The sequence below is a fragment of the Aulostomus chinensis genome, chromosome 2 (assembly GCF_037954235.1).
Source record: "Aulostomus chinensis isolate RoL2024-O1b breed Wild chromosome 2, RoL_Achi_v1.0, whole genome shotgun sequence".
NCBI lineage: Eukaryota > Metazoa > Chordata > Actinopteri > Syngnathiformes > Aulostomidae > Aulostomus > Aulostomus chinensis.
In genome coordinates, this window is record NC_141321.1 from 13049251 (window position 1) to 13071508 (window position 22258).

Genomic DNA, 22258 nt, shown 5'->3' on the forward strand with positions numbered 1-22258 from the left:
TTTATTACCAAGGTTGAACTCACATTAGAGCTGTCCACTTCAGATTGAATTAAGCTGCACACACACACACAAGCGCACACATGCCAACACTGCAGTCAGCTACCACGCAATCTGCCAGCCTACTATTGGAAGTGATTTGGGCCCAAGGTCACTTCAATGTGTGGCAAGAAGGAGCTGGGGATCAAATCACTCTGGATGTTGTCATATGGACAACAAAATTTCATTGCACAGTACTTCTATTCAGCAATGACAATAGATGCTGTAAATATTCTATCCATCCATCTGTTTTCTACCGCTTATCCTGTTAAGGGTCGCGGGTCTATTCTATTCTATTCTATTCTATGCCAATTAGGCTTCAGTGCCCTGCGGCTGAAAAGACAGAGAGGTGAGTCCCCCACATCCAGAGCTGAGACAAAATTCTCCCAGGAGGCAGAGGGAGGGACAAACAGGCAGACAGACAGGGTGTCCATTCTCCTCTCTCTTCCTGGATAAATATTTGATCAGAGGAACTCTGAAGGGTATTGATTAGAGCCCTTATCCTCTCTTTATTGATCCCTACTGACTGTGATCACTGCTCAGATGAACACACACATACACTTCTGTAACCTCTGAATGTCACATTAGAATGAATGGTTGAAGGCTTAAAGCATTTAGCTTCACTAAAGTGTTTCGTAATGAGATGACGATAATGATACTTGGATTCAGAGAGCATTGTTGTAAAGCCCCAATACTAAAGATGAAGCAGGAGATTGTGTATGTGTGTGCATGTGTGTGTAAGCATGCCCTGCGGTGTGTCTAAGTAGACACTATCAGGTACAATGCTTTCCCATTCTTGGGTCATCATCCTCCCCTTCAGAGGCCTATTAACACTGAGATTACATTACCTCGACGTCCTTGAGCACTGTGTTGGCTGACCCCTGCTGTAGCGCTGACACGAGCACAAGCACATCTGCCTTCAAACGATGAAAACCATCACCACAGCACAGACAAGTGCATGCATGTGTGACTGCTCTGAGTCTTGTTTACCACTGTAATCTCATCAAGTCACTGCAATGTGAGGTGAGACAAATTTTAACACTCACCAGTATCATAAAAGCATTAAGAAGGGCAGAGGGATGCACTGGTGCAGGCTGGTCTGCAAACTCAACAGTACAATCTACAAGTGCTCTCTATGAAACCCGCCTTGACAAAGCTGCTAGTGAAATTTGATACGCAAGCCTAACTGACGTGAAAATACTCAACAATTAATAAACTTGATAAACCTTTTACTATTACTGCCTGTCATTTGCTGCATTATTTGTTATCCTTCATATAAAGCATCTGGCTACGCACTGGAAAGGTATTTTTACACCTATGGTTTGTTTGCTCTGGTCTGAATCAGTTGATGAGTCGGCAGACTCAGTGCGTTTCCCTCTTGGATCTGTACAGTTTCACAGGGGCAAAATATTAAGCACATCCCAATATATCAACAAAGGGAATGCCAGAGGTGTTGTCCATTCATTGGTCAGGCATTCTGTGGGTTTGCAGGTGGGTTTGTTTTCTTCCAGGATATCTTATATTATTCAAAATGAACCAGCAGCTCCAAGTAGCTCCTCAGTTCATGTTGCACGGCAAACGGCTAGTTGATAGCATGGGTTGAATCGAGGTTAGATCATGTTCATACCAAAGACAAACTGCACCACTGTGTTTGTAACCAGTCCAGTCGTTTGGATCGTCGTTCAACTGCTATACTCGCACCCAGCAAAATGCACCGCACCAAGAGATTCGTCAGTCCAGAGTTCAATTCAAACGGACTGAACAAGATAGGTGTGAAAACGCCCTTCAAGTCCAGCTGCTGAGGCTCCATCCACACTAATAAGGTTTCATTTACACTACCATGATCTCCATCCACACAAGGGTTCAAGCATCATGTCAGAATGAATTGACGTTTAGAGCAACAGACCTGTGAAGACCCTCTCCGATGAACGTAACCATACGCTGGCCATGTACTTGCTGATGGGAAGAGGAAATACTTGGGAGGAAAAATGAGACCAACAGTTTTCTTGCTTCAACTAACGATGATGAAAAACCAAATTGTAGCATAACAGAAATAATTTAAAAACGCAATAGATCAATCAGGATCAAAATAACCCCACACATTGACCATGTATGGTCCAGCCATATATTTTACCTTGAAACAGCACGTTTATAATGGCAGAGTTGACAAATGCCTGTTTAGAAGGTTGTGAAAAAAAATATCAACAAACTAAAACAGGAAAATTACTGGAGATGAAAATGCCTTCAAAACTAAAGTAGCCCAAAATATCAATCAAAGAGAGATGTACTTTTCAGGGCAGGCAAATAATTATTTGTTAAAATCATCATTTTGGTAAGCTTCTGCAGTGACACATTTTCCATCTAAAATGTCGTCATTTTGCTGGGTTGTTTCCATTTATGCCTGAAATTATGTGGTTGCTTTCAGTCAGTGTATGAAACCTTCAAAATCAAAATATTGCCTTCCAACTCATTTCATTTCCACGATTAATTTAAGAGCAAACCTGAAGGAGAAAGAGATGAAAGAAGGGAACAAGAAACAAAGTGCTGATGTAGGAATTGAACTGTAGTCTCTGGGGTGCATTGGGTGGGTGGGAGTCAGTGGTGTATCCCTGCAACGCCTCAAGCCTGAAAGCATGGATGCAGGGGTCATTAATCCCCCATCAAACCCCTACATGATCTAATCAGATTCACTAATCCAGGCATATTTCTGATCTGTCAAGCCTGATCACATAAATGTCAATAGCTCATCTAAAATAGTGACAAGTTACGGTTCAAACAGGTCACAGCCACAATTTAATCCAGCTAAGGCTGCCAGGCCAATCAGATACAAACAGATCATATTCTATTTTCATTTGATTAGACTGATTAGCTCTGACAGAGGGTAATAATGGCAAGTAGGTAAAGTAATTGAATTCCCAGGATGCAGTTAGAGTCAGTCATTAGGGCAAAGTTCCCCTCAGATACTTGGCTCATTCTCACCACAAGCTATCCAGCAATGATCAGTGAGGGGCTATCACACCTTCACAAGGTTGTTTTGGTTTTTTTTACATGTTTAGAAAAGGTCATTTCATCTGCATCCGCAGCTTGCCAAAATAAATCTGAGATACAATTCTGAACCCATTTACATATAAATAAATTCATTAAAAACAAAACAAGTTATCTGTATGGCATCGAGTAGATGTTATTTGTGCAAGGCACAGAAGGTGTCGTTTAAAGCCTGCACCAAGTGCTTGGAGAGGTTTTCTTATACATCTACCAATACACAGATTTCGTGTGTCTGTTCTGACCCCACAATAATCTGGTTGCGTCAGGGTGCAGGGTAGTTCAACAACATGATCTGGCCAGGGGAAAATACAGAAGCAACACTCGCCAAAGACAGGCCGTCACTGGCTGACTGGGCCCTCTGTTGTGCTGTATGTGTCTACTAATGAACCAGAAAGGTGCTGGCGTTCAAACTTCCCTTTATGCTTTGATAGCTAATCAAAGGTCAGCAGGCACTCTCAGTTCTTCCTAGCAGCTGAAATTCCAAAGTAGGCTACACTATATCAGGAGAGACTTGCTGACCTGTGACGAACAGATTCCCTCACAAACACTGATTAATTGTCCTTGTATGAAGCAAGGGCCTTTGATGTTGGTGTTTCCACTTGATCTCCCAGTTCTCAACATATCTTGGAGATGGCTGAGGAGAACCAGGTGTTGGTGATCAAATGTCCTTTTCTGGGTTCTTGATTCCAGGCAGGAGGCCACAGTCTGGGCTCCGCAGCTGTGTATACATCGTTCTTCGATCAATAACAGCAGAGAGCCTGTATTGATTATGTGTGTAAGTGATACTAGAATGGGGGTTGTTACGGCAGAGGAGGGGAGAGGTGGGAGGTAGGTGGCCTGGATTAGGGCAGCAGTCACCCCTTTTACACAGGATGCTCCAGGCCGAATACTCCAGGTTCAAAAAGTCTCTGGTATGTCAGTGAGGAAAGAAGGTGTCCAATGTGTGCAAAGATGTCATACCTATCAATACAGGTTTACTTCACAATCCCAAGGCTTCCACGTGTCCTGGTCTGACCTTAGAAGTGGCAAACTCGCATAATTTCACCTCAAACAAGACCTTGGACTAATTAGAAACACAGCACACGCTTTCACTGAGACAGTTTTGACATGCTGGATTATCAAGTCTGTCCTGAGACTTTTTATTGATTCTGAGCTGCATACATCATGATGCAATACTGCCTCTGAGTTAAAGAAGGGCCTTGAACTCATATACAAAGCTGCTAAATAATGCTGGGATGATTCATGAAAAGACTGCACCCTGCAAAATCTCTCCCAGTGGAGGTGGAAACTTCCACTATGCATCATCTCTGTGTCTCTGAGGCAATCAATGTCAAGTTCTACATTTCATGTTTGGATTCTATTTTATATCTGTGATATTGCTCATAGTGCTGCATATAGAAACATGGCTTTGAAGTCAGAGTGGCCATCTAGTAAGTGAAAGGACAACTGAACAGTGTCCTAAGGTCTTGAGCAAGATAGTGAACCTTTAATTGCTCCTGATGAAATAATTGAGACCTTGCATGGCAGCATCTACCATAACGTTGTGTGTGCATGTGTGTGTGTGCGTGTGTGTGTGTGTGCGTGCGTGTGTGCGTGTACAGGTGAATGAGGTAACATTGCATTGTGCCAAACTGGCATAAAGTAATAATTTACATCACATTCATGCACCATCTATATTTACAACACAACCCACAATTCTGAGACATTAGTGTGTGATTAGTGTGTGATGTTCCCCGCAGCTCAAAGTTATCCATCTGCACCGCTCCACTGACTTTTCAAGAGTCATTATAAGGGCAAATATTTGACTTAGAGCCTTTGGAACTGATTTAAGTTAATTTGCTCTGACTTACTTTTGTACTATTAACATATTTACTAGCAAACTTCCTCCAAAACAGAAAGAAATTCCGTCTGTCTACCCAGATGTCATTATTTACACTGTTGTTCTGCAGACAAGGTCACATCAAAATCACATGTTTGTATGCCAGGCTTAGTGATCTCCCAGGAATTCAGTAGCTCAATGACAACGTGAGCAGCAACACCCTCAAAAATGAGGCAGATGAAGCATTCAGCAGTCATAAGAGGGACTCCAAACTGTCTCCTGGAGCTAAAAAGTCCTTCTTATCAATATATACTGGTCCATTGATACAACACAATGAAAATAGACAAACTTGGCAGGAGGGGGGGGTCTATTACACTCACTGTACACTCACTGTCCGGATGAGAGAGCTAAAGGGAGGATGAGTTCCAAAATCATGAATGTACTTGAAAACTCATCTAATATTTTCCAGGAGTCATTCCTGAATGCCCACCATGTCACTCACAGATGAGCAAGTCGTCCAACGCGTAGTAGTCTTTTTGATGTACCCACGTTTCTATACATTTATAATTACACTAACTTTATGTGTAAATAACTTTGCAAACAAATGCATACAGAATCACTGCTTGAACTCCATGCAGTATGTCAACATGCCATATTTTTTCCTTATTTACTTTATTTTTTATTGCTGCTAGGTGTATGCTGCTACTTGCTTACATGCACATGCCTTTAACAAGTATTACATCTAAGTTTACAGCTAAACAGCTCACTCTGAACACTGATGCTCTTGTGCCTAAATGTCACACCTCTGTTCCAGAACACAACATTACACTGTAGTTTCATAGTGTGTTGCTATGCACATGTCGGGTGACCAAGCAAAGCCTCATAATGACCGGGTCTTTTTTTTTTTCATATGCCGTAAATTGCGGTGAAAGAGTCCACCACCTCTATGTACCTGCGCTCATAATTTGGGTTTTGTACTGTGACCCTAAAATTAAGTGTCTACAGATAAACGGGTCATAATATTCCCAGAGGTCAATTTAAAATTAAATTCATTCAATTCATTAAATTACTCCCACAACCTAAAGTTCATGCAGCATCAGGCATATTTGCATCTAAATGAAACACCTTGGTGGTATAAATGTGGTGGTTAGGAACCCCCGTGCACAGCAAATGCATTATCAATAAAGTTTGACAATTATCCCTGAAAAGGTAGAAAAGCTCATCTGAACAGCATTCCTCAACAAGCAGGCATAATTAGCTGCTTCCCCTCCTCTTCATGCTGCAAGAGTTATTTATCCTTCAGCTTCAATGCTTGCCGACTCCCTCACAGCACACTGACTAGGGAGAACATTAAGATGCAGAGAGGAGTAACAGAGGTTTCTAGGAAGGAGAGAGACTGGGGGAGGTAGTGGAGACAGGAAATCATTGTCTGATTCATCACTTCATGTTCAGCGGATTACATGCAGGGAGAGACACCGGTGGAATATCTGTTCCATGAATAAAATAGGATTACTTTTTCAGAGAGATAAAAGGGAACATCCAGGCCTGATTACTGCAAAAGATCCAAATAAATGATCTCACACATTAATGCCAACAAGGGTGCAACAATATAAAGGTTTGGATTTAATTAAGATGTAGTCAATCAACCTGCCTGTCTGAGATATAGAGTCAGGTTGCTGTTGTTTGGGCTTAACGTTCCACCATAAACTTGAGGTGATGAGAGGCTCTTACACTAATGTACAGAAAATGGCAACTCTTGGAATGAAGCTCTGATTTTTAACAACATTAAAGGAAATTTAATTTTGCTCCTAGAAAAAAGGCCTTGAGAGAATCTGAAAAAAGGCCCAGTGTTCCATCAGTACCATCGCAGTTCCAATTGTGTTTCACTGAGCCCTGCAGGCAAACATGCTGCAGCAATATTTCATTGAGCAACACAATCATCAGCTTTTGTTACAGAAAATCTCTATTTCCTGTAACAAAGGAGACTGATGAAGAGAAAGCCTGTCCACCTGATCTCTTTACTTGGTCCAGAGCCTCAGACTACAACCAGGATTATTTGAATTCCTCTCTAAACATTATAGGATTAGACTATGGGCTCACTGATAGAGGCAGGGCTGAGGTTAAGAGGTTGCTGAGTGGGTGTGTATAGGGCTGATTGGCTGGAGGAACGTGAAGAGACTCCAGCTCCACACTAGGAAATATAAATGAAAAACAGCACCTTTTCTAGCCCTCATACTTCAGAAGGAAATTTGTTGTAGTGTGTAAAACTGAATTCTGATGGAAATTCCCAGGATGATGGAGAGAAGGCATGGGTTGGAGAAAGCTTCCCAAGAAGCTGAGAGTGCTCCAACACACACACACGACTAAAAAAATACCCAACTCCAGTTATTTTGGTGGATACTACAATCTGATTTGCAATATTGGAGGAAAAGTACATTTTTACATCATTATTCTAATTTTTCTTGAAAAAACATTAAAATGCTAATCGAGTCAATTTTGTGGGAGATCCGTATCACATAAAGACGCTATTTTACATCTGTATAATAAGATGTGGTAGCAGGACATCTCTGCTGCACTATCACATTGAATCTACAACGGCATTTTGACACACAATTAACTTTTACAAATATTAAGCATTCCTGTGAAAGTGCACAAGACTTAATGCAATTAGCTTCCATTAATTGTGCAGCCGTCCTACTCAATCCCTCCCTTTCATACAGACGGTAACTGCAAACACAGGATAAGAGAGCATCCATCACTCTGAAACAAAGGAAAAGTGGACTCACATTAGATCAGTGAAACAAAAAAGAATCCGCATGACTAGAAAAGAATTTCCCAGGTTAGATCTGAAATCTTGTTTTTCTTTATTCCAGTCACATACGGATCAATACAGCCAGAGCCTGAAGCACTGTGGAACACACATGGATTTTATATCTTTTATGAGCTTGAAATTAAAAAAAAGGAATACCTAATAATGTGAAGTGCAACCCCTGGCATTAAGATAACAGCTCTTGGAGGAAAAATAACTCAACAATGAAAGTGGTTTCAACATTATGTTGAATGGGGCAAGACAGCTTGGAAATAAACTCTTCCCAGATTTGACAAATGCTGGCTCACAGCTTTAATTATAATCTCATTAAACACAGAAAAGAAACCAAAGGCAAAAGTCCTTCATTTATAAAAACTGCCACCTGCTGAATTAATTAACTCTGGGGGAAAAAAACCCAAAAACATGTTGTTCATGTGTTTGTGTATGGATAAAATGGTTATGGTAAAGAGGAAATCCCATCACCACAGGAGCGAGCTGAAGCACCTGCTCATCAGCCGAGCACCTCCCCTGAACCAGACTGAGCCAGATCATGCCCACTGACCCCCAGACAGGGATTACAATGTTGTGTGAGTCAGGACAGCCGGACCATCACACACCCTGCTGGGAGTGTTACTAACAAAACCATTTCCCTGGACACGCAGATTTAAGCAGTCACACACATTTCAGTTCACACTACATGAATACACAGTTTATTCTCACAACTGACATTGAGTAGTATTTTGTACAGTTTGTAGTATCCAATATCTATAGAAACAGAAAAGGTTTACCTCTCGTCCGCGAAGATCAACACTAGATCAGCAATACTTGGAGGCAAAGAAGACCTGCTTATGCAATTAAATGTGAAGTGGGAAGCATTCCACAGTTTTCTGTAAACTTGCATTTAAATCCAAGCTTTCATGTTTTACTTTGATAACTGTTGTATATCGATGCCTCAGCTGTCTTATTTGGGTCCCCGGAGGTGATTTAATAATCATGACTCAATCAAGAATTGGAGACAAATGAAAAGATGTGGTCCAAATCAATAAAGAGGTGCTTGAATAGTGATGTTGCTTCCCCACACATTTAATTGATAATGAGGGAATTTAGTCTTCTAGGGTGATCAAGGATGTCTCTACTGATACAAAGCTGAGCAGTCATTTGGTATGTGAGGGGTCAGTCTTGTAGGAAGCCCAGTTGGCCAATTGTGTTGCCTAATCCGCGAAGTTGAAACCATCCCACCAGCCCCAGCCACCTGTCCTTCATCCTCCCTCAGGGTGCAGGGAGAGGGTGACGACCAGATGGCTCTTGAGGGCCGAGCAGCATCCTGAGTGCAGCATCCTCCCCACCCCCATCCTCAGAGCTCCAAGCCTGGTCCCACCTCCACCCTCTGACCCCCTTCTCCAATCCAAACCCCTGAGCCCCAGTACTCGTCAGTGCTGCATGACTAGACAAACACAGTTCTACACCAAAATAAATCCTGTCTCTCCTCTGCAGCTGCCTAGTTTGCAAAGAAACTCGGCCAGTGACTTGAAGAACCCTCCTATTTTCTGGAAGAACCAGATGTGCAGTATCATGTAGATTTTCACAATCAAACAAACTGTCATAAAACCTAATCCTGCAGCAGACGTGTGTTGAATAAAAATAATGAAAAGCAAATGGCTGGTGTGTGTTTGATCTACACTGTACTAGAAATAAATTGAATAACAAAAGCAGCTCTGTAACTTCTCACATATCTTTGCAATCAGCCTGGTGCTGGCTGTAGAGGAGCAACTGTTAGGGGGGATAATGTCTACAATAGGTTCTAAATAATCTCACAAGGCTGCTCATTCATCATCACAGCATCTTATCTCTCTGATATTACATTCAATTAGTTTCAGATAGCAGCAGTGCCTAACTTCTGGCACAGACAATCAATCAAACACTGTCAATGACAAATTGTCAGCCCTCTAGTCGCTCTCATATCCAGGCAACGGGCCAATGAAACCGTGGAGAGATGATTAGAGGTGGAGATCCCTCTGTGTGATGGATGTCTAAACTTGGGGTTGAATTTGTGCTGAGAGCATAGAAACAGATCACTATTAAAATGTGTCCAAGGTGGCAGTAAAAACTTAGAATGCATAGGGGCACTGCACAACAAACATGTTAGCTTGTTTAAGAGAATAATGGTAGAGGGCAGCGACTGCAGCAATCTCAGAGAAGCTCTGCACAGATGTTGCGCTCCGAATGAACAGCGTGGCAGCTCTGGGAGGATACTGCCACAGTGACCTTGGCCATATGTCTGGATAAATGCCCACTGCTGTAAGAAACACTGTAGAGAAAGCAGCTTTTCTGTTGCCTCAGTAATCTTTGAAAGCCCCAAAATAATTTGATACAACGAATAATTGAAATGCTCAAGTTTATGAAATTTACAACTTGGCTTTATCTTTTTGTTGATGAAGCAACCTGGATAATGTATTGCAAACAAGTACATACCAGTTGTACTATAAATAAATTCATAATAAGCATGCGCCAAGTTAATAACGCAACTGTAGTAAGATGAATTAGGGATGCAAAACCCAAACGGTCAATACACAACCGACTGTGTGAGTGCAGCGTGCACAGACCTGAAACTTCATCATGATGACAACTGATATTACACTTGTACATGCATTGGAGGCTGTTTCATGTACCAGAGGTCAGAGCTCAAGGACACACAACTACCATAAATTCATTCTGGCGTTGTCCAGATTCAGGACCACAGTGAGGAGGTTAAACCAACTGAATGAGTTAAGAGGGGCATCATGAAGGTCGACTTCGCAGGAGAGGAAGTCAGGCGGTCTGATCAGGTTGATGCTTCCTGCAGAGGAGTTCCAGGTTTGTACAACAGACACGCACAAGGCCAGATAGAGAACATGCTGGAAGGATGACACACCCACTCTGACCTGAACACACCTCTGCAACCCCTCAGAGGGTTGCCAAGGGTGTTTGGGTTATCATGCTGCCATCAACACGACAGACACACAGATTTTCTGATATGTATGTAATGTTATGATGCCATATTATGACACGTGGCTATAGTCTCAAATAATAAAGTGAAAGTACGTACAAGAACTGAGACTTGGAAGCTGAGCAGACCTCAGACTTCCAGCTTTTTTTCTACTTTTGTGTTGAACTAAACCTCAGCTCATCACAGATGTCATTATACAGCCACCATCATCTCCAGGCACAGCACAACCACGAAATGGAGGGATGCTGCCCCTTAAAAGATTTCAAGAAGTTGGCAGAAGCTTTTCGTTTAAACTGTCAAACAATTCTTGTTGGGTCCCAGAAAAACATACCAGTAAATTAGCATAACAGGTCCTGTTTAAAATCTGATGTGGTTGTTGTTGCTTACCTTAATGATCACATTTGTGTATTTTGCTGCTGCTTCAATAAACAATTCAAGCAAAACAAACAAGACAGTTTAGCTATTGATAAGCGCCTCAGGAGGAAACTCTAAAGCTGCAGACCTGGGATTACATCCATCTGAGGAAAGAAATAACCATCGTCAAGGGTTTCCCGCTCATCTGTGTCTCTTAAATAATTACGAGGCTGTTCCAGGATGACTGTAGCAGAGCAGTGAGCAACACCACACCGACTGTAAACATCTCATTATCCTACAGAACCCCACCCAACCGTATCAGACAACTCTTAATGAGCAGTCTGATACGACTAGTGAGAATAAATACATTATTTCCAATGGTTCTGATTGAGCAATTAGTGTCAAATATCCTTTCATCCTCAATGAGCTGAATCAGTAATAATCCCTAACAGAACATCTGATGTACCCTTCCAGTGCCCTTCGTCATCTGTATTAGACACCAGTGAGAGGGGTCATCAGCTGCTGTCAAACTCAGTCTTTATTCTAACTATTCAAATACTTTTCTTCTGAATTCTTGAACATTTGGCTGTTAGAAGATTTTGTTTTGGATAATAAAGACACTGCATGGTGTGCTCTCTAAATATTACACAGTTTTAAAATCGGATAAAGAAAAATTCATCACAAGGACAGACAAATGGCAACATTGCTCTTTCCCCTGTTTTCAACATTAGAGCTGTAGATCTGTTCTGTGTCCTCAACAACTCAGTGTGAGGTCAGGATATAAATCAACCAGCAGTTCGATAACATGTATCTGAATGTTGCACTGGCGCTCACTCCAGAAACAGAGATCTGCCAAATGTCCAACATACTGTTCAGACATGGCAAATCAAAGTTCAGCTCACAGCTCCTTTTCTTTGATTGGGACATGGTATGCATGCCTGAGTGACCCTATGAGAAATGGGCGGAGCCACTCTGACGCCTTTGGTGTTTTGGCTGCCACCATCGTGCTAAAGGTAGCCATATCTGGGTGAGACAGTGGAGTTGGAGAGGAGAAAAGGGCGGATCTATGCATTTAAATTCATAGGATTTTAAATTTTTGGCACACACACACACACACACACACACACGCACAGCTCTACGAAGGAGATATTTCATGAATTAAAAACCAAAGTCTGCAGTTCTGCTCATCACACACTGAGCCTGAAATCACCACAATACAATCCCAGCCTGATTCTCCTCTAATGCGCTCTGCTTCCCCATGTCAGTCCATGATTGCCACTCGATGAACATTAATATATGGAGCAGGGGACATACGAGAAAGTACATCTACAAAGAGAACAAAATCCAATTACCTTGTGCTGGGGTGAGTATCACATCTAGGATCTTGAACTCACACAGCCGAGGTAATTGTCGAGCAACATTGAATCTTACTGCATGAAAGCCTTGAGGTAATAGTCTAACAATGGGAGTCTGTCTGTCCATGAAACTGCATCAGTGTTTTCAATTTACTTAAATCAGCTAAAGTCCATTAGAAGCGAAGGTGAGTACTGGCTCAGCCTCGCACAACCTCTCTTTACTGGACAGCTTCAAGCGTCTGGCCTGGTCTAGATGCCCTTTGATGATGCTGCCATGTTTGAGCAGCCACCGCAGCTTCAAAAGGCATCTAGACATGTCACATCTGATCACTGATTGAGCACGCCAAAGTGGGGCCAAAGTGATGAATGTATGAGGGTTGGTGACCATGGCAACCACCAAACAGACAAACCTAGTTTGTGTGGACTTACATCAACATCAGTCTGTACGGAACACTAGACAGAGAAGCCAAAGTCCTTGTGCTGGCCCGTGTGTCACTTAGCATCCAGAGAGCTGCTTGGCAGCCTGGAAAATTGGACAACAGCAGCTGGGACGTCGGTTGCACCAATTAATATTCATGTTCTACATAATCCCACGTGACTAATTTACCACACCTGATCAAATCAATAATTTACATGGGGAGGACCAGGAAGCACAGGAAAGTAGTATTTCACTCAAATCAGAACCTCAGCACACCTGCAGCCAAGGGGGTCCCCACCGTACAGGAAACCAGATGTAACAGTGACCAAACTGCACGAGACATTCTGTGACCCGGGATGCTTCAAACTAAAGCTGTGGACACCCAGATGAGGTCTCCCAGCGAGAGGATGTAGGAACCTTAGCTGGAGACAGCAGAAACAGAGCTGACTGCAGCATGAAAGCTGTCAGTACACTGCAGCCTAGCAGGAGAAACTCACTGCACCTCCACAATGAAATAAAGATTAATGTGCACTGAATCAACACATACACCCACGTACAAGGTTGTGGTGCCACTGGGACCTGACTGTGAAAACCCTGAATCACTTGAATGACAGCTTTTCCAGAGCTACGAAAAGTAGTCGGATTGTGAGAGATTCACATTTAAGAATAATTCAAGAGTTCAAAGCCTTCATATAAACCACTTTTTCCTCATGGGTCAAAAAAACAAGAGAGCCTTACCTGAACCTAAAGCTTGAGAATCAGATAAGAAGGTCTGCATACACTAGAATGTGGAAAGTAGAGAGTGAAGCTCAGGAAAAAGAGTCGCCGTTTCAAGGCTTCCATCAGTCGAGTCAACCCATTCCAAGATAACTTCCCCTATGGCGTAATGCTGTCAATCAATCCAGTTAGATTAGATTTTAATCTGCCCCGCAACCACATACATGTAGCATGTATATCTTTAAACAATTATGGCCATTTAATTTAAATCACAAATTCAGATTTGTGGCTGTCACACAATCTTAGTGGCGTAGGGACGCACAAGGACATCGGCAATGCTGGATATTGGTCCTTTTTTTAAAAAAAAAAAATCAGTACCCTGGTGGTCAATATTCACACCAGCTCAGCTCATCTCTTCTTCTTTGCTCATCCAAGATTCATGATGGGGATGCAATATAGTTTATGTATGATTTAAAGACTTTCAAATATTCTGTCTTGTCACATTCCAAATGTTTACATATTTTTTCAGAATGAATAAACTGCAAATCTTTTTTTATAGTGATAACAAAGATATCTGTAAACACTGCCTCCATCGAAGGGTGTTCTGCTCTGCATCGACCTCCTCAGTGCGATCGCCATACAGCAAGGAGCAGACGGGCGGATGGATCAGAGAAAGAGATTCAGACTGCGACTCACCCTCTTCTGGTCCTCCAAGCCGTGTAACACGGGCTTCCTCCTGGGGTGCTGTTGTGGACTCGCCTCTGCTCCAGCCTCCATCTTCCCATATGTGATCAAGGTCTCGGGCTCTCCCACAGCTGAATATCCAGCCCTCCAAACAGGCCTTTTAGGGAATGAAGCGAAATACCTGCTCAAAAGTCCCCTTCCCACTTGATTCCCTGTTGTGGTGCATGAATGTCAATCCAAAGATGAGGAAAAATGTCCATCAACTTTGAGTTATGAAACAGCTGACAGCCAATCTCAGGGAGGATCCAACCTCATCCACCAGCCTTGTCACAGTCATGTCGTATCTTGAGGGTTTCTCTCTGCAGCTCTTGGTCAGGCCTGGAGTGAGCATCAGGGCAGGCGATGGGAGCCAGAGATGAGCGGGATGGCGTTCCCTCCCCAAACAATCATCACTGCCATTTGAATTTAGAGAGAATTATTATAATAATCCCCTCCAGTAACAAAGAGTCATCCACTCAGGTAGCATCCACCAATATGAGGAAGAACAGCAAGAAAACGTCTGACGGCAGCAGCAGGGGGGGAAAAAAAAGCTGGGGTCACTCACAGCAATGAAGGTCAAAGGTCAAATCTGGTATCCTGCTGCGAACAAGTGCTTGTGGTGGGAAGAAAATAGTTATAATCAGATAATTTAGACAACAAGAAGAGAAGACAAAGGGTCAGCAGACAGGTTCAACCACAGAACTACTACGTTCACCACAGTTGACCCGTAGCCCAACATTGCTGAGACATCTTAAAAACACATTTTAAATGTTTGTTTGTTATTTTCACATAGTTCAATAGGAATTACATGAATTCAATTCAAAAACGGGTATGAGATTTACATGTGATAAAGAATCATTCTCAAATAGAAGAGGAAACACGGAGTGATGGCAGCTTAACACTCATTTGGAGGATAATTTCTCAAAAAAACATGTCTTACATTTCATGTAAAAGGAAAACGTCATTTTTTTCACCATAAATATATTTGTGTTGGGGGGGGGGGTGGATTTGGCCCGGGCGACAATACAGCTTGAAAAAAAAAACATCTCGAGACGACTATTCAAATCAGTCTTATAAACTTTATGTATGAAACGTGATTCAGGTAACTATTTTTTCCTTAACGCTAATTCAGCCTGCTTTCTCCAGGAAATGCTGTAGCCGCGCATGTACACGGTGGAAACCAGAGTTAAGGTGTGATTACGCCATCCGCTAATTAGTGCAGGTGTGCGCTTTTCACCATGAAAATGACTTATTATCTAACTTTTTGTCACGTTGCGTTCAGATTACTTTCGGCAGAAAGGCAACATTAACTCGGGAGTTACAACCTGGAACAAATTGGTTGTGGTTGAGCTTTGAGCTACTGCAGCAGCGGCGGCGGCGGCAGCATCCCCGCAGGAGAACCTGCGAGAGGCTGCCGAGCCGAGCCGAGCTGCACGGAGCTTTCTGGAAACTGCTGCTGAGTGACTGAACATAAAAGGTAACAAGCCGAATACGAAGAGAGACAAACACAGAAGAAAAGTGTGTTCTGATAAAAAAAAAAAATGCTTACCCCGCACTTCTCTGCTTGTTTCATCCCCGGTGGAAACGGTCCCTGCCTCGTGCGTGACGCTCTCCGTTCCTCCGGCTGCAAGCGGAGCAGCCAACTGCTGCGTTCATGCGCTGTGGGAGCAATTTAGGGGACGACAGTTTCGGAACACAAAAAAGAACTACTGTGCAGCTGTAGACCTGTTTTTTTCTTCTTCTTCTTTTTCTTCTTTTCTTCTTCTTTTCTTCTTCTTCTTCTTCTTCTTCTTCTTAATTGTACAATCCAGCGAGGACAAACGCAACTATACAAGAGCAAGGACAAGTCAATTTTTTATTTATATAGCGCCAAATCACAGCAGACGCTCTCTACGGTTCTAAATGGAGCAGCTCTGATACCATATTCATTAACTTAAATTATGTTTAAAAAGATCCAATATGAGCAAGCATTTGAGGGAGAAAAAGGGTACGAAAATCTACAATTTAATTGGCAGAAACGTCAGCAGGGGCTGATATGGAGAGACAGACACGAGCAGCTATGAGAAACATGATGTTCTCATGGTGATAAATCTGTTTTAAAACCTCCTTTGACAAATTTTGATTTTCAGTTGGCTGATGTTAATTGCACCTATCCATGACTATATCAGCTTTTCAGTCTTCCTCTGGTGTTTCTCTTTCTGATGCTTGGGTAAAACAGATATCTTTTACCTGGTTGGTCCATTGCTTTCAGTTTTAACACAACACAATTGGCTAATCCTAATATTCTTCTAATGCATTTTGAGATGTAAAATCTTTTTCCATACAGTCCTGTAGTTTGTTTTACCTACATACAATTTTCACTTCCCATGTGAAACTGATTTGATCATACAAAGTCGAAACAAACCTTCCTATAACATCATAAAACCCATGAATATAATACAATGTTCCAAGGACAAGAATCCCATCTCTCATAAAACAAGTGATGTGTATTATTCAAAGGCATTCCCTGATTTAACCTGTATATTCTGTTTTTTTATTATTATATTTCCAAACTGTGTCTACTTCTTAAGCGCAGATACACTCATTTTGAGCGAGTGATAAAATGTTCAAGGAGTTCCTGAAGGCAGCATCAAGGTCCCACTCACTCTCTCTCACATCCGTAACATTACGTCACTTGCGGCTTCACGCTCCGCAGTTTTCTCCCACCATCCTTGAAGCCGCGCTCTGGTTTCCATGGCGACTACCAGTGAGCGGAGTTCTGCCGCCACCAAGCGACGACCCAGAGGCGGGTCAGCGAAAAAAAAGCAGCTTCAACTCCAACGTTCATAAATAGATAATAATCAAATTTTCCCTCTCCTGCCTTCAGTACCATTTTTATTGTTCACAATATCACCACAAATGCCCGAGAAAAATGTATTCTATGTATTTGCAGTTATTCAAAATGCTGAAGGCTGATTACAAGCAGTGAGTCTGGGATGTCTGATGGTTTGCACGATGAGACATCGGGCCAGGTAGGCAGCGGTGGACTGGGACGCACAAATCAATTATCATTTCATGTAACAAGGATTCAATACAAATCAGGGCTGTAAAGCTCCATAATGGTATGACATCAATTACTCAGTAACAGTATATGTGCTTCAGACTGTGCAGATTCCATCCATCCATTTCTACCACTTATCCTGTTAGGGGTCGTGGGGGTGGGGGGGGGGTGGAGCCTATCCCAGCATGCAGCACACAGTGGGTCGACCAATCTGGAGGAACATGGACAACAGCATGTGCGTGTGTATTGAGTGGGAGAGTTACACTACTAGAGAGTGTGTGTGTGTGTGCGTGTGTGTGTGTGTGTGTGTGTGTGTGTGTGTGTGTGTGTGTGTGTGTGTGAGGAGACTCACACGATGCAGCCGTAGAACATCCAGGTGCCCATCAGCATGAGGGAGAACAGAAAGAGGATGAAGTGGACATGGTTCCTGGCACCTGCATCACAGGTGAGATCACACACAACACAATCCAACATGAGACCGTTCCACCACAAATGTTGACCACAATAATGACAACACCCTCCCATGGATGACCAGTTGATGATGTTTAGGGCTCAAATACTTGTGTTTTTTTAGCATGTTACTATTCCAGGATTAAACTCCATCCATCCATCCATCTTCTTCTGCTTATCCTGATCCAGCAGCTTTTGGGTGAGGCAGGGTTCACCCTGGACAGGTCACCAGTCCATCTCAGGACCAACACATAGAGACAGACAACCATTCACACTCACAGTCACACCTACAGTCAATTTAGAGTATCAATCAGCCTCGTCCCCTCTTGATGTCTTTGGACTGTGGGAGGAAGCTGGAGTACCAGAGAGAACCCACACAGGAACAGGGAGAACATGGAGACTCACACAGAAAGATCCTGTGCTGGAACCGGGACTGGAACCTGGAACCTTCTTGCTGTGAGGGGACAGTGCTGACCACTGCACCACCGTGCCGCCCTGATCAGATTCTCTTGTTCCAAACGTATAACATCTCTGCCTGATAATTTTGTCACCATGCCACGACTATCACACTCATCACAATCAACACAGCACTACACAGTACAAAATTAAAAATCCAGGTACTCAGACTGAAGCATCTGTGTACTATGTTAGTGTATTGGAACTAACTACTCATAACCTGAAGCTGTGACCTGGGAAGGAAAAGTAGAGAGCAAAAGCAAACTTCCATGCCTCCAAGCAGCAAAACAAGTTTCCAGCCTGTACAGCCTAGGGCTGGCAAGACGATAGCAGCGTTTTCATTTTATTAAAGTCTGTGAAAGGCACCAATGGCTGTCACATTCAAACACATAGTGAGGTATCTGACATGGAAAAAAACCATCACATCCACTGAATAATGTCCTCTTTGCTAAGAGTTCAGGTTAGGCAGCTCCACCAGGAGCAGGTATCTGTTCATTATCTGCGGCCTTTAAACCCCTGCTTCCTCAACGTATGCTGCCTTCAAGTGGAACTGGTGAACTCCTGCTCTCCCTGATGATGGAACTTCATGCACTCAACTGGTGAACTCCACTCAGAAGCTCTAAGCTTTCGGAAAATATCCACTTATGAGGTCATGAAACCCATGAGAGAGACTCCTCCTCTTGTGAACTTAGTCAAGATGACTCCGTCCGAGGGCGAGTCTGTCCGCTCAGTGACCGTCTCACTCAAACCTCCCTCCTACCTTCTCTCTCCATTACTTTTCTTATTTCAGGTTCAAAATAAAAGCCTTGACCATGATGAAACTCATTTCCAGTAGATTTTTATGCCTTCAAAATAAAAGTCTTGACACTAAGAAATTAACTAAAATACTTTCGTATTTATTTATTTTTTTGTGCTAATAGATATTCAAAGCATGGGCAAAACACTCAGATGGCCTCTAAGTGTAAACACAAACGACAACTTCCACCTTTGTCTCTCTGTTCCAAGCGTAGCATCGTAGAGGGCGTCGGAGGACAGAGCAAGGCATCAACATGGATCACGTGAACATCCCTCATTCACATTCAACATGGCTTTAATAATGGCTTTCTTATCGAGATTTCCTGTACAATAAAACCACTTCTTTCCATTTGCGATTTAAAGTAAATATGTAATGTTTTGTGCTGTGTCGTATCACAAAACATAATGATAAATTCATGTTGTGACATCGGGCGGCACGGTGGTGCAGTGGTCAGCACTGTCCCCTCACAGCAAGAAGGTTCCAGGTTCCAGTCCCGGCTCCATCACAGGATCTTTCTGTGTGAGTCTCCATGTTCTCCCTGTTCCTGTGTGGGTTCTCTCTGGTACTCCAGCTTCCTCCCACAGTCCAAAGACATCAAGAGGGGACGAGGCTGATTGATACTCTAAATTGACCGTAGGTGTGACTGTGAGTGTGAATGGTTGTCTGTCTCTATGTGTTGGTCCTGTGATGGACTGGTGACCTGTCCAGGGTGAACCCCGTCTCTCACCTGAAGGCTGCTGGGATAGGCTCCACCCCTGACCCTCAACAGTATAAGCAGTAGAAAATGGATGGATGGACACAAAGAAGCAACACTCTTTTTCGGTCTAATGGCTAGTTTTAACTTTTTACAGGTGTTTTGTTGCGTCTCCTACAAATTTGTTCTGTGACAAGTTTGTCCACATCATCATGGACACTCATCCTTGGTTGATGGGCTCAGCCAGGGAGAGTCAGATGTGAGGGCCATCCATGTCTTTTGCTGCTTCCATGATGTCCTGTAGCCTGTTGCCCAAGCTGAGATGATCAGCATTAAACACTCGCGAGCACACACACACACGCGCACGCACACACGCACACACACACACACATTTTGGAAAAAAAAAGCTAGAAGTTACAAATGTCTTTCCACATATGCGAACACAATGTTCGCTTTGAAGAGCTGCTGGGGGATGAAGTATTTGACCATCACCTTCTTACTGTATCTGAGACTACAAGTTCTCAGTGGGCGCTTGAACCGTAACACTCGTCTGATAACTGTGTAATTCATCATGAAGGAATTAAAAAAAAAAACACGACACGCTAAGTCAGGAAAACTGAGCAAAAAGAATCAGAATCTAACGACCTCGATTTACATGTAGATTACAGTCCATGTGCGGGGTCTGAACCCGCATCACCCCCACCCACACACGCAAGGCGGAACTGTCGTGAGAGCGCATGCTCGGACTGGGCGGGCCAAATGGTGCTGGTCACTACTGGCTGGGCAAACTTTTCTGATCTGTACTGTGGTGGTAAAGTTTACCAAGAAGCCGCTGGATTGGGAGTGAGAAGTCCAAGCCTGGAACGTCCCGTGTAATTTAACTCTGTATGTATTTGCCCTCCTTGGTGAAAAAGCCGCCATCAAACCCACGAGGCACTTTGGGAGCTACTGGTATCCACCAACACTCGCTACCGCGAAAATGGGAAGTTTCCCCTGAGCGAGCGTCTGTCGTCGATTGTGGTGAGTCTTGATAGCTTAAAAACACACTATTTTATCTCACTTTTGTTGTGTTTTTCGTTTTGAAGGTGGGAAGTCCAGACGTTTATCTCCATTAAATTCCTAGTTCCCGAGTAGAGGAGTTCCCACTCCTCATTGTAATTTGATTGGTTTAACACTAGCAGCCAACGCTAGCAAAATAACAAAGTTGGAATTTGTGTCCAACTGGAGTTTAATGTATGAAAGGGCTGTGGCTGCTCGGTTTCGGGCTTCTGTATGTTTCAGTGTTTGTTATTGCGGGTCTTGAACGTTATCAGACGGCGGGCGCTTGGAGCTGTGCTACATCTTACAAATCCGACACTGACAAACCAGCCGCCCTCAGAAGTTATCAGTATCACAACCCGTGTTCATGTAACGGCACCAGACTTTAACACGACCGTGTTAAAGTTGATAGAGAGTCACTGCCGGGACGTGTCCGCGGTCCGCGCCAAGCATTTCAAAAAATATTTACCTGCGCGGGACGCTGTGTCCACTTCCGCAGTGGCGAGCTGTCATTGGCTGCTTCCCACAAAAAGGGCGGCACCGCCGCGTCCGTTAGGCCTGGCGATTCGTTGGAATGTACGTCACTTACCGCCAATATCAATCTGGTATTTTGATTAGGTGTAAACGGATTTGGTTAAAATCTGTATATTTCACCAAGAAAGCGGCAAGGCAGTCGGTTTGAAACGCTTTAATATGCTGTTTTGACATCCCAGAGCGGACATGCGGAAAGTGGACGCATCTATCAATCACATCTATTTCCTGTTTAACCCCGAGTAATTTGTCATTTCTCTTAATATGTCCTGATGTATGTATTGTTTCTTAATGTTTATATAATATGTTTATAAAATAACATAATTATGTACAGTTCATTGGCTTCATCCTGCATGTTTCTTGTTGCTGTTTTGTCATGACTTTGCTGCAATTGCACCTAATTCTCCTTGTCTGTTGGTCTGATAAAAATATTACTTAATTCTTATAATGTAGTAACTAATCTTAATATTATTAAACTGAGGGACCAGAAATCTTGATCCAGATTCTCTAAACACAGAATTTTCGTTGTTTGTCAGGAATATCTCAGGAAGAATGTATCGCTATGTCTCATTCGTGACCTTCTTCCTCTTCTTCTTCTTCTTCTGTGCTCCAGGTTGATGATGTTATTGTAGCTCACAGTTCCCAGTGATCACTGAAGAAAGTGGAGTGTCTGCTGTATCAGACGTTCACCATGGGTCCCCTCACTACACCCAAAAAAGGAAGGGAAGTACATTCGGTTGATCCATGGACGCCAACCTCCAACTTGAAGATGCTCATTAGTGCTGCTAGTCCTGACATCAGGAACCGAGAGAAAGAGTTGTGCCCGGACCCTGACGCGCGAGAAGGCCTCGACCTGGCACAGGTACCAAACACTTCAGACTAAAACTGTGTGTTCACAAAGACCACACACACTCATTTCTCACCTGGTGTCTCTTATTATTCTTTTAGGACACTGAAAATGGGGAGGAGTCAGAGAGAATGATCAGCAGGA

At 43.0% G+C, this 22258-nt stretch overlaps 2 protein-coding genes across 3 annotated transcripts in view; one reads left to right on the forward strand and one right to left on the reverse strand.

Annotated features, from left to right (window-relative positions):
• The window catches only part of nav2a (neuron navigator 2a), a 200667-nt gene extending 184736 nt beyond the window's left edge, over positions 1-15931 (reverse strand). Inside the window, exons 1-2 of one of the 2 annotated variants that reach the window (XM_086179515.1) lie at positions 15812-15931; positions 14236-14875 (exon numbers count right to left, since the gene is read on the reverse strand). In XM_086179515.1, coding sequence (XP_086035641.1) covers positions 14236-14316 — 81 coding nt within the window. In that variant the 5' untranslated portion in view covers positions 14317-14875; positions 15812-15931. The remainder of the gene's footprint in view (positions 1-14235; positions 14876-15811) is intronic. The other variant, XM_086179516.1, reaches the window with a different exon arrangement.
• Positions 15932-20441: 4510 nt separating this feature from the next.
• Positions 20442-22258, forward strand: part of e2f8 (E2F transcription factor 8) — an 8039-nt gene continuing 6222 nt past the window's right edge. Inside the window, exons 1-3 of the mRNA XM_086193903.1 lie at positions 20442-20718; positions 21881-22129; positions 22216-22258. The exon at positions 22216-22258 is cut by the window's right edge and continues 111 nt beyond it. Of these exons, the coding sequence (XP_086050029.1) occupies positions 21959-22129; positions 22216-22258 (214 nt within the window). The 5' untranslated portion in view covers positions 20442-20718; positions 21881-21958. The remainder of the gene's footprint in view (positions 20719-21880; positions 22130-22215) is intronic.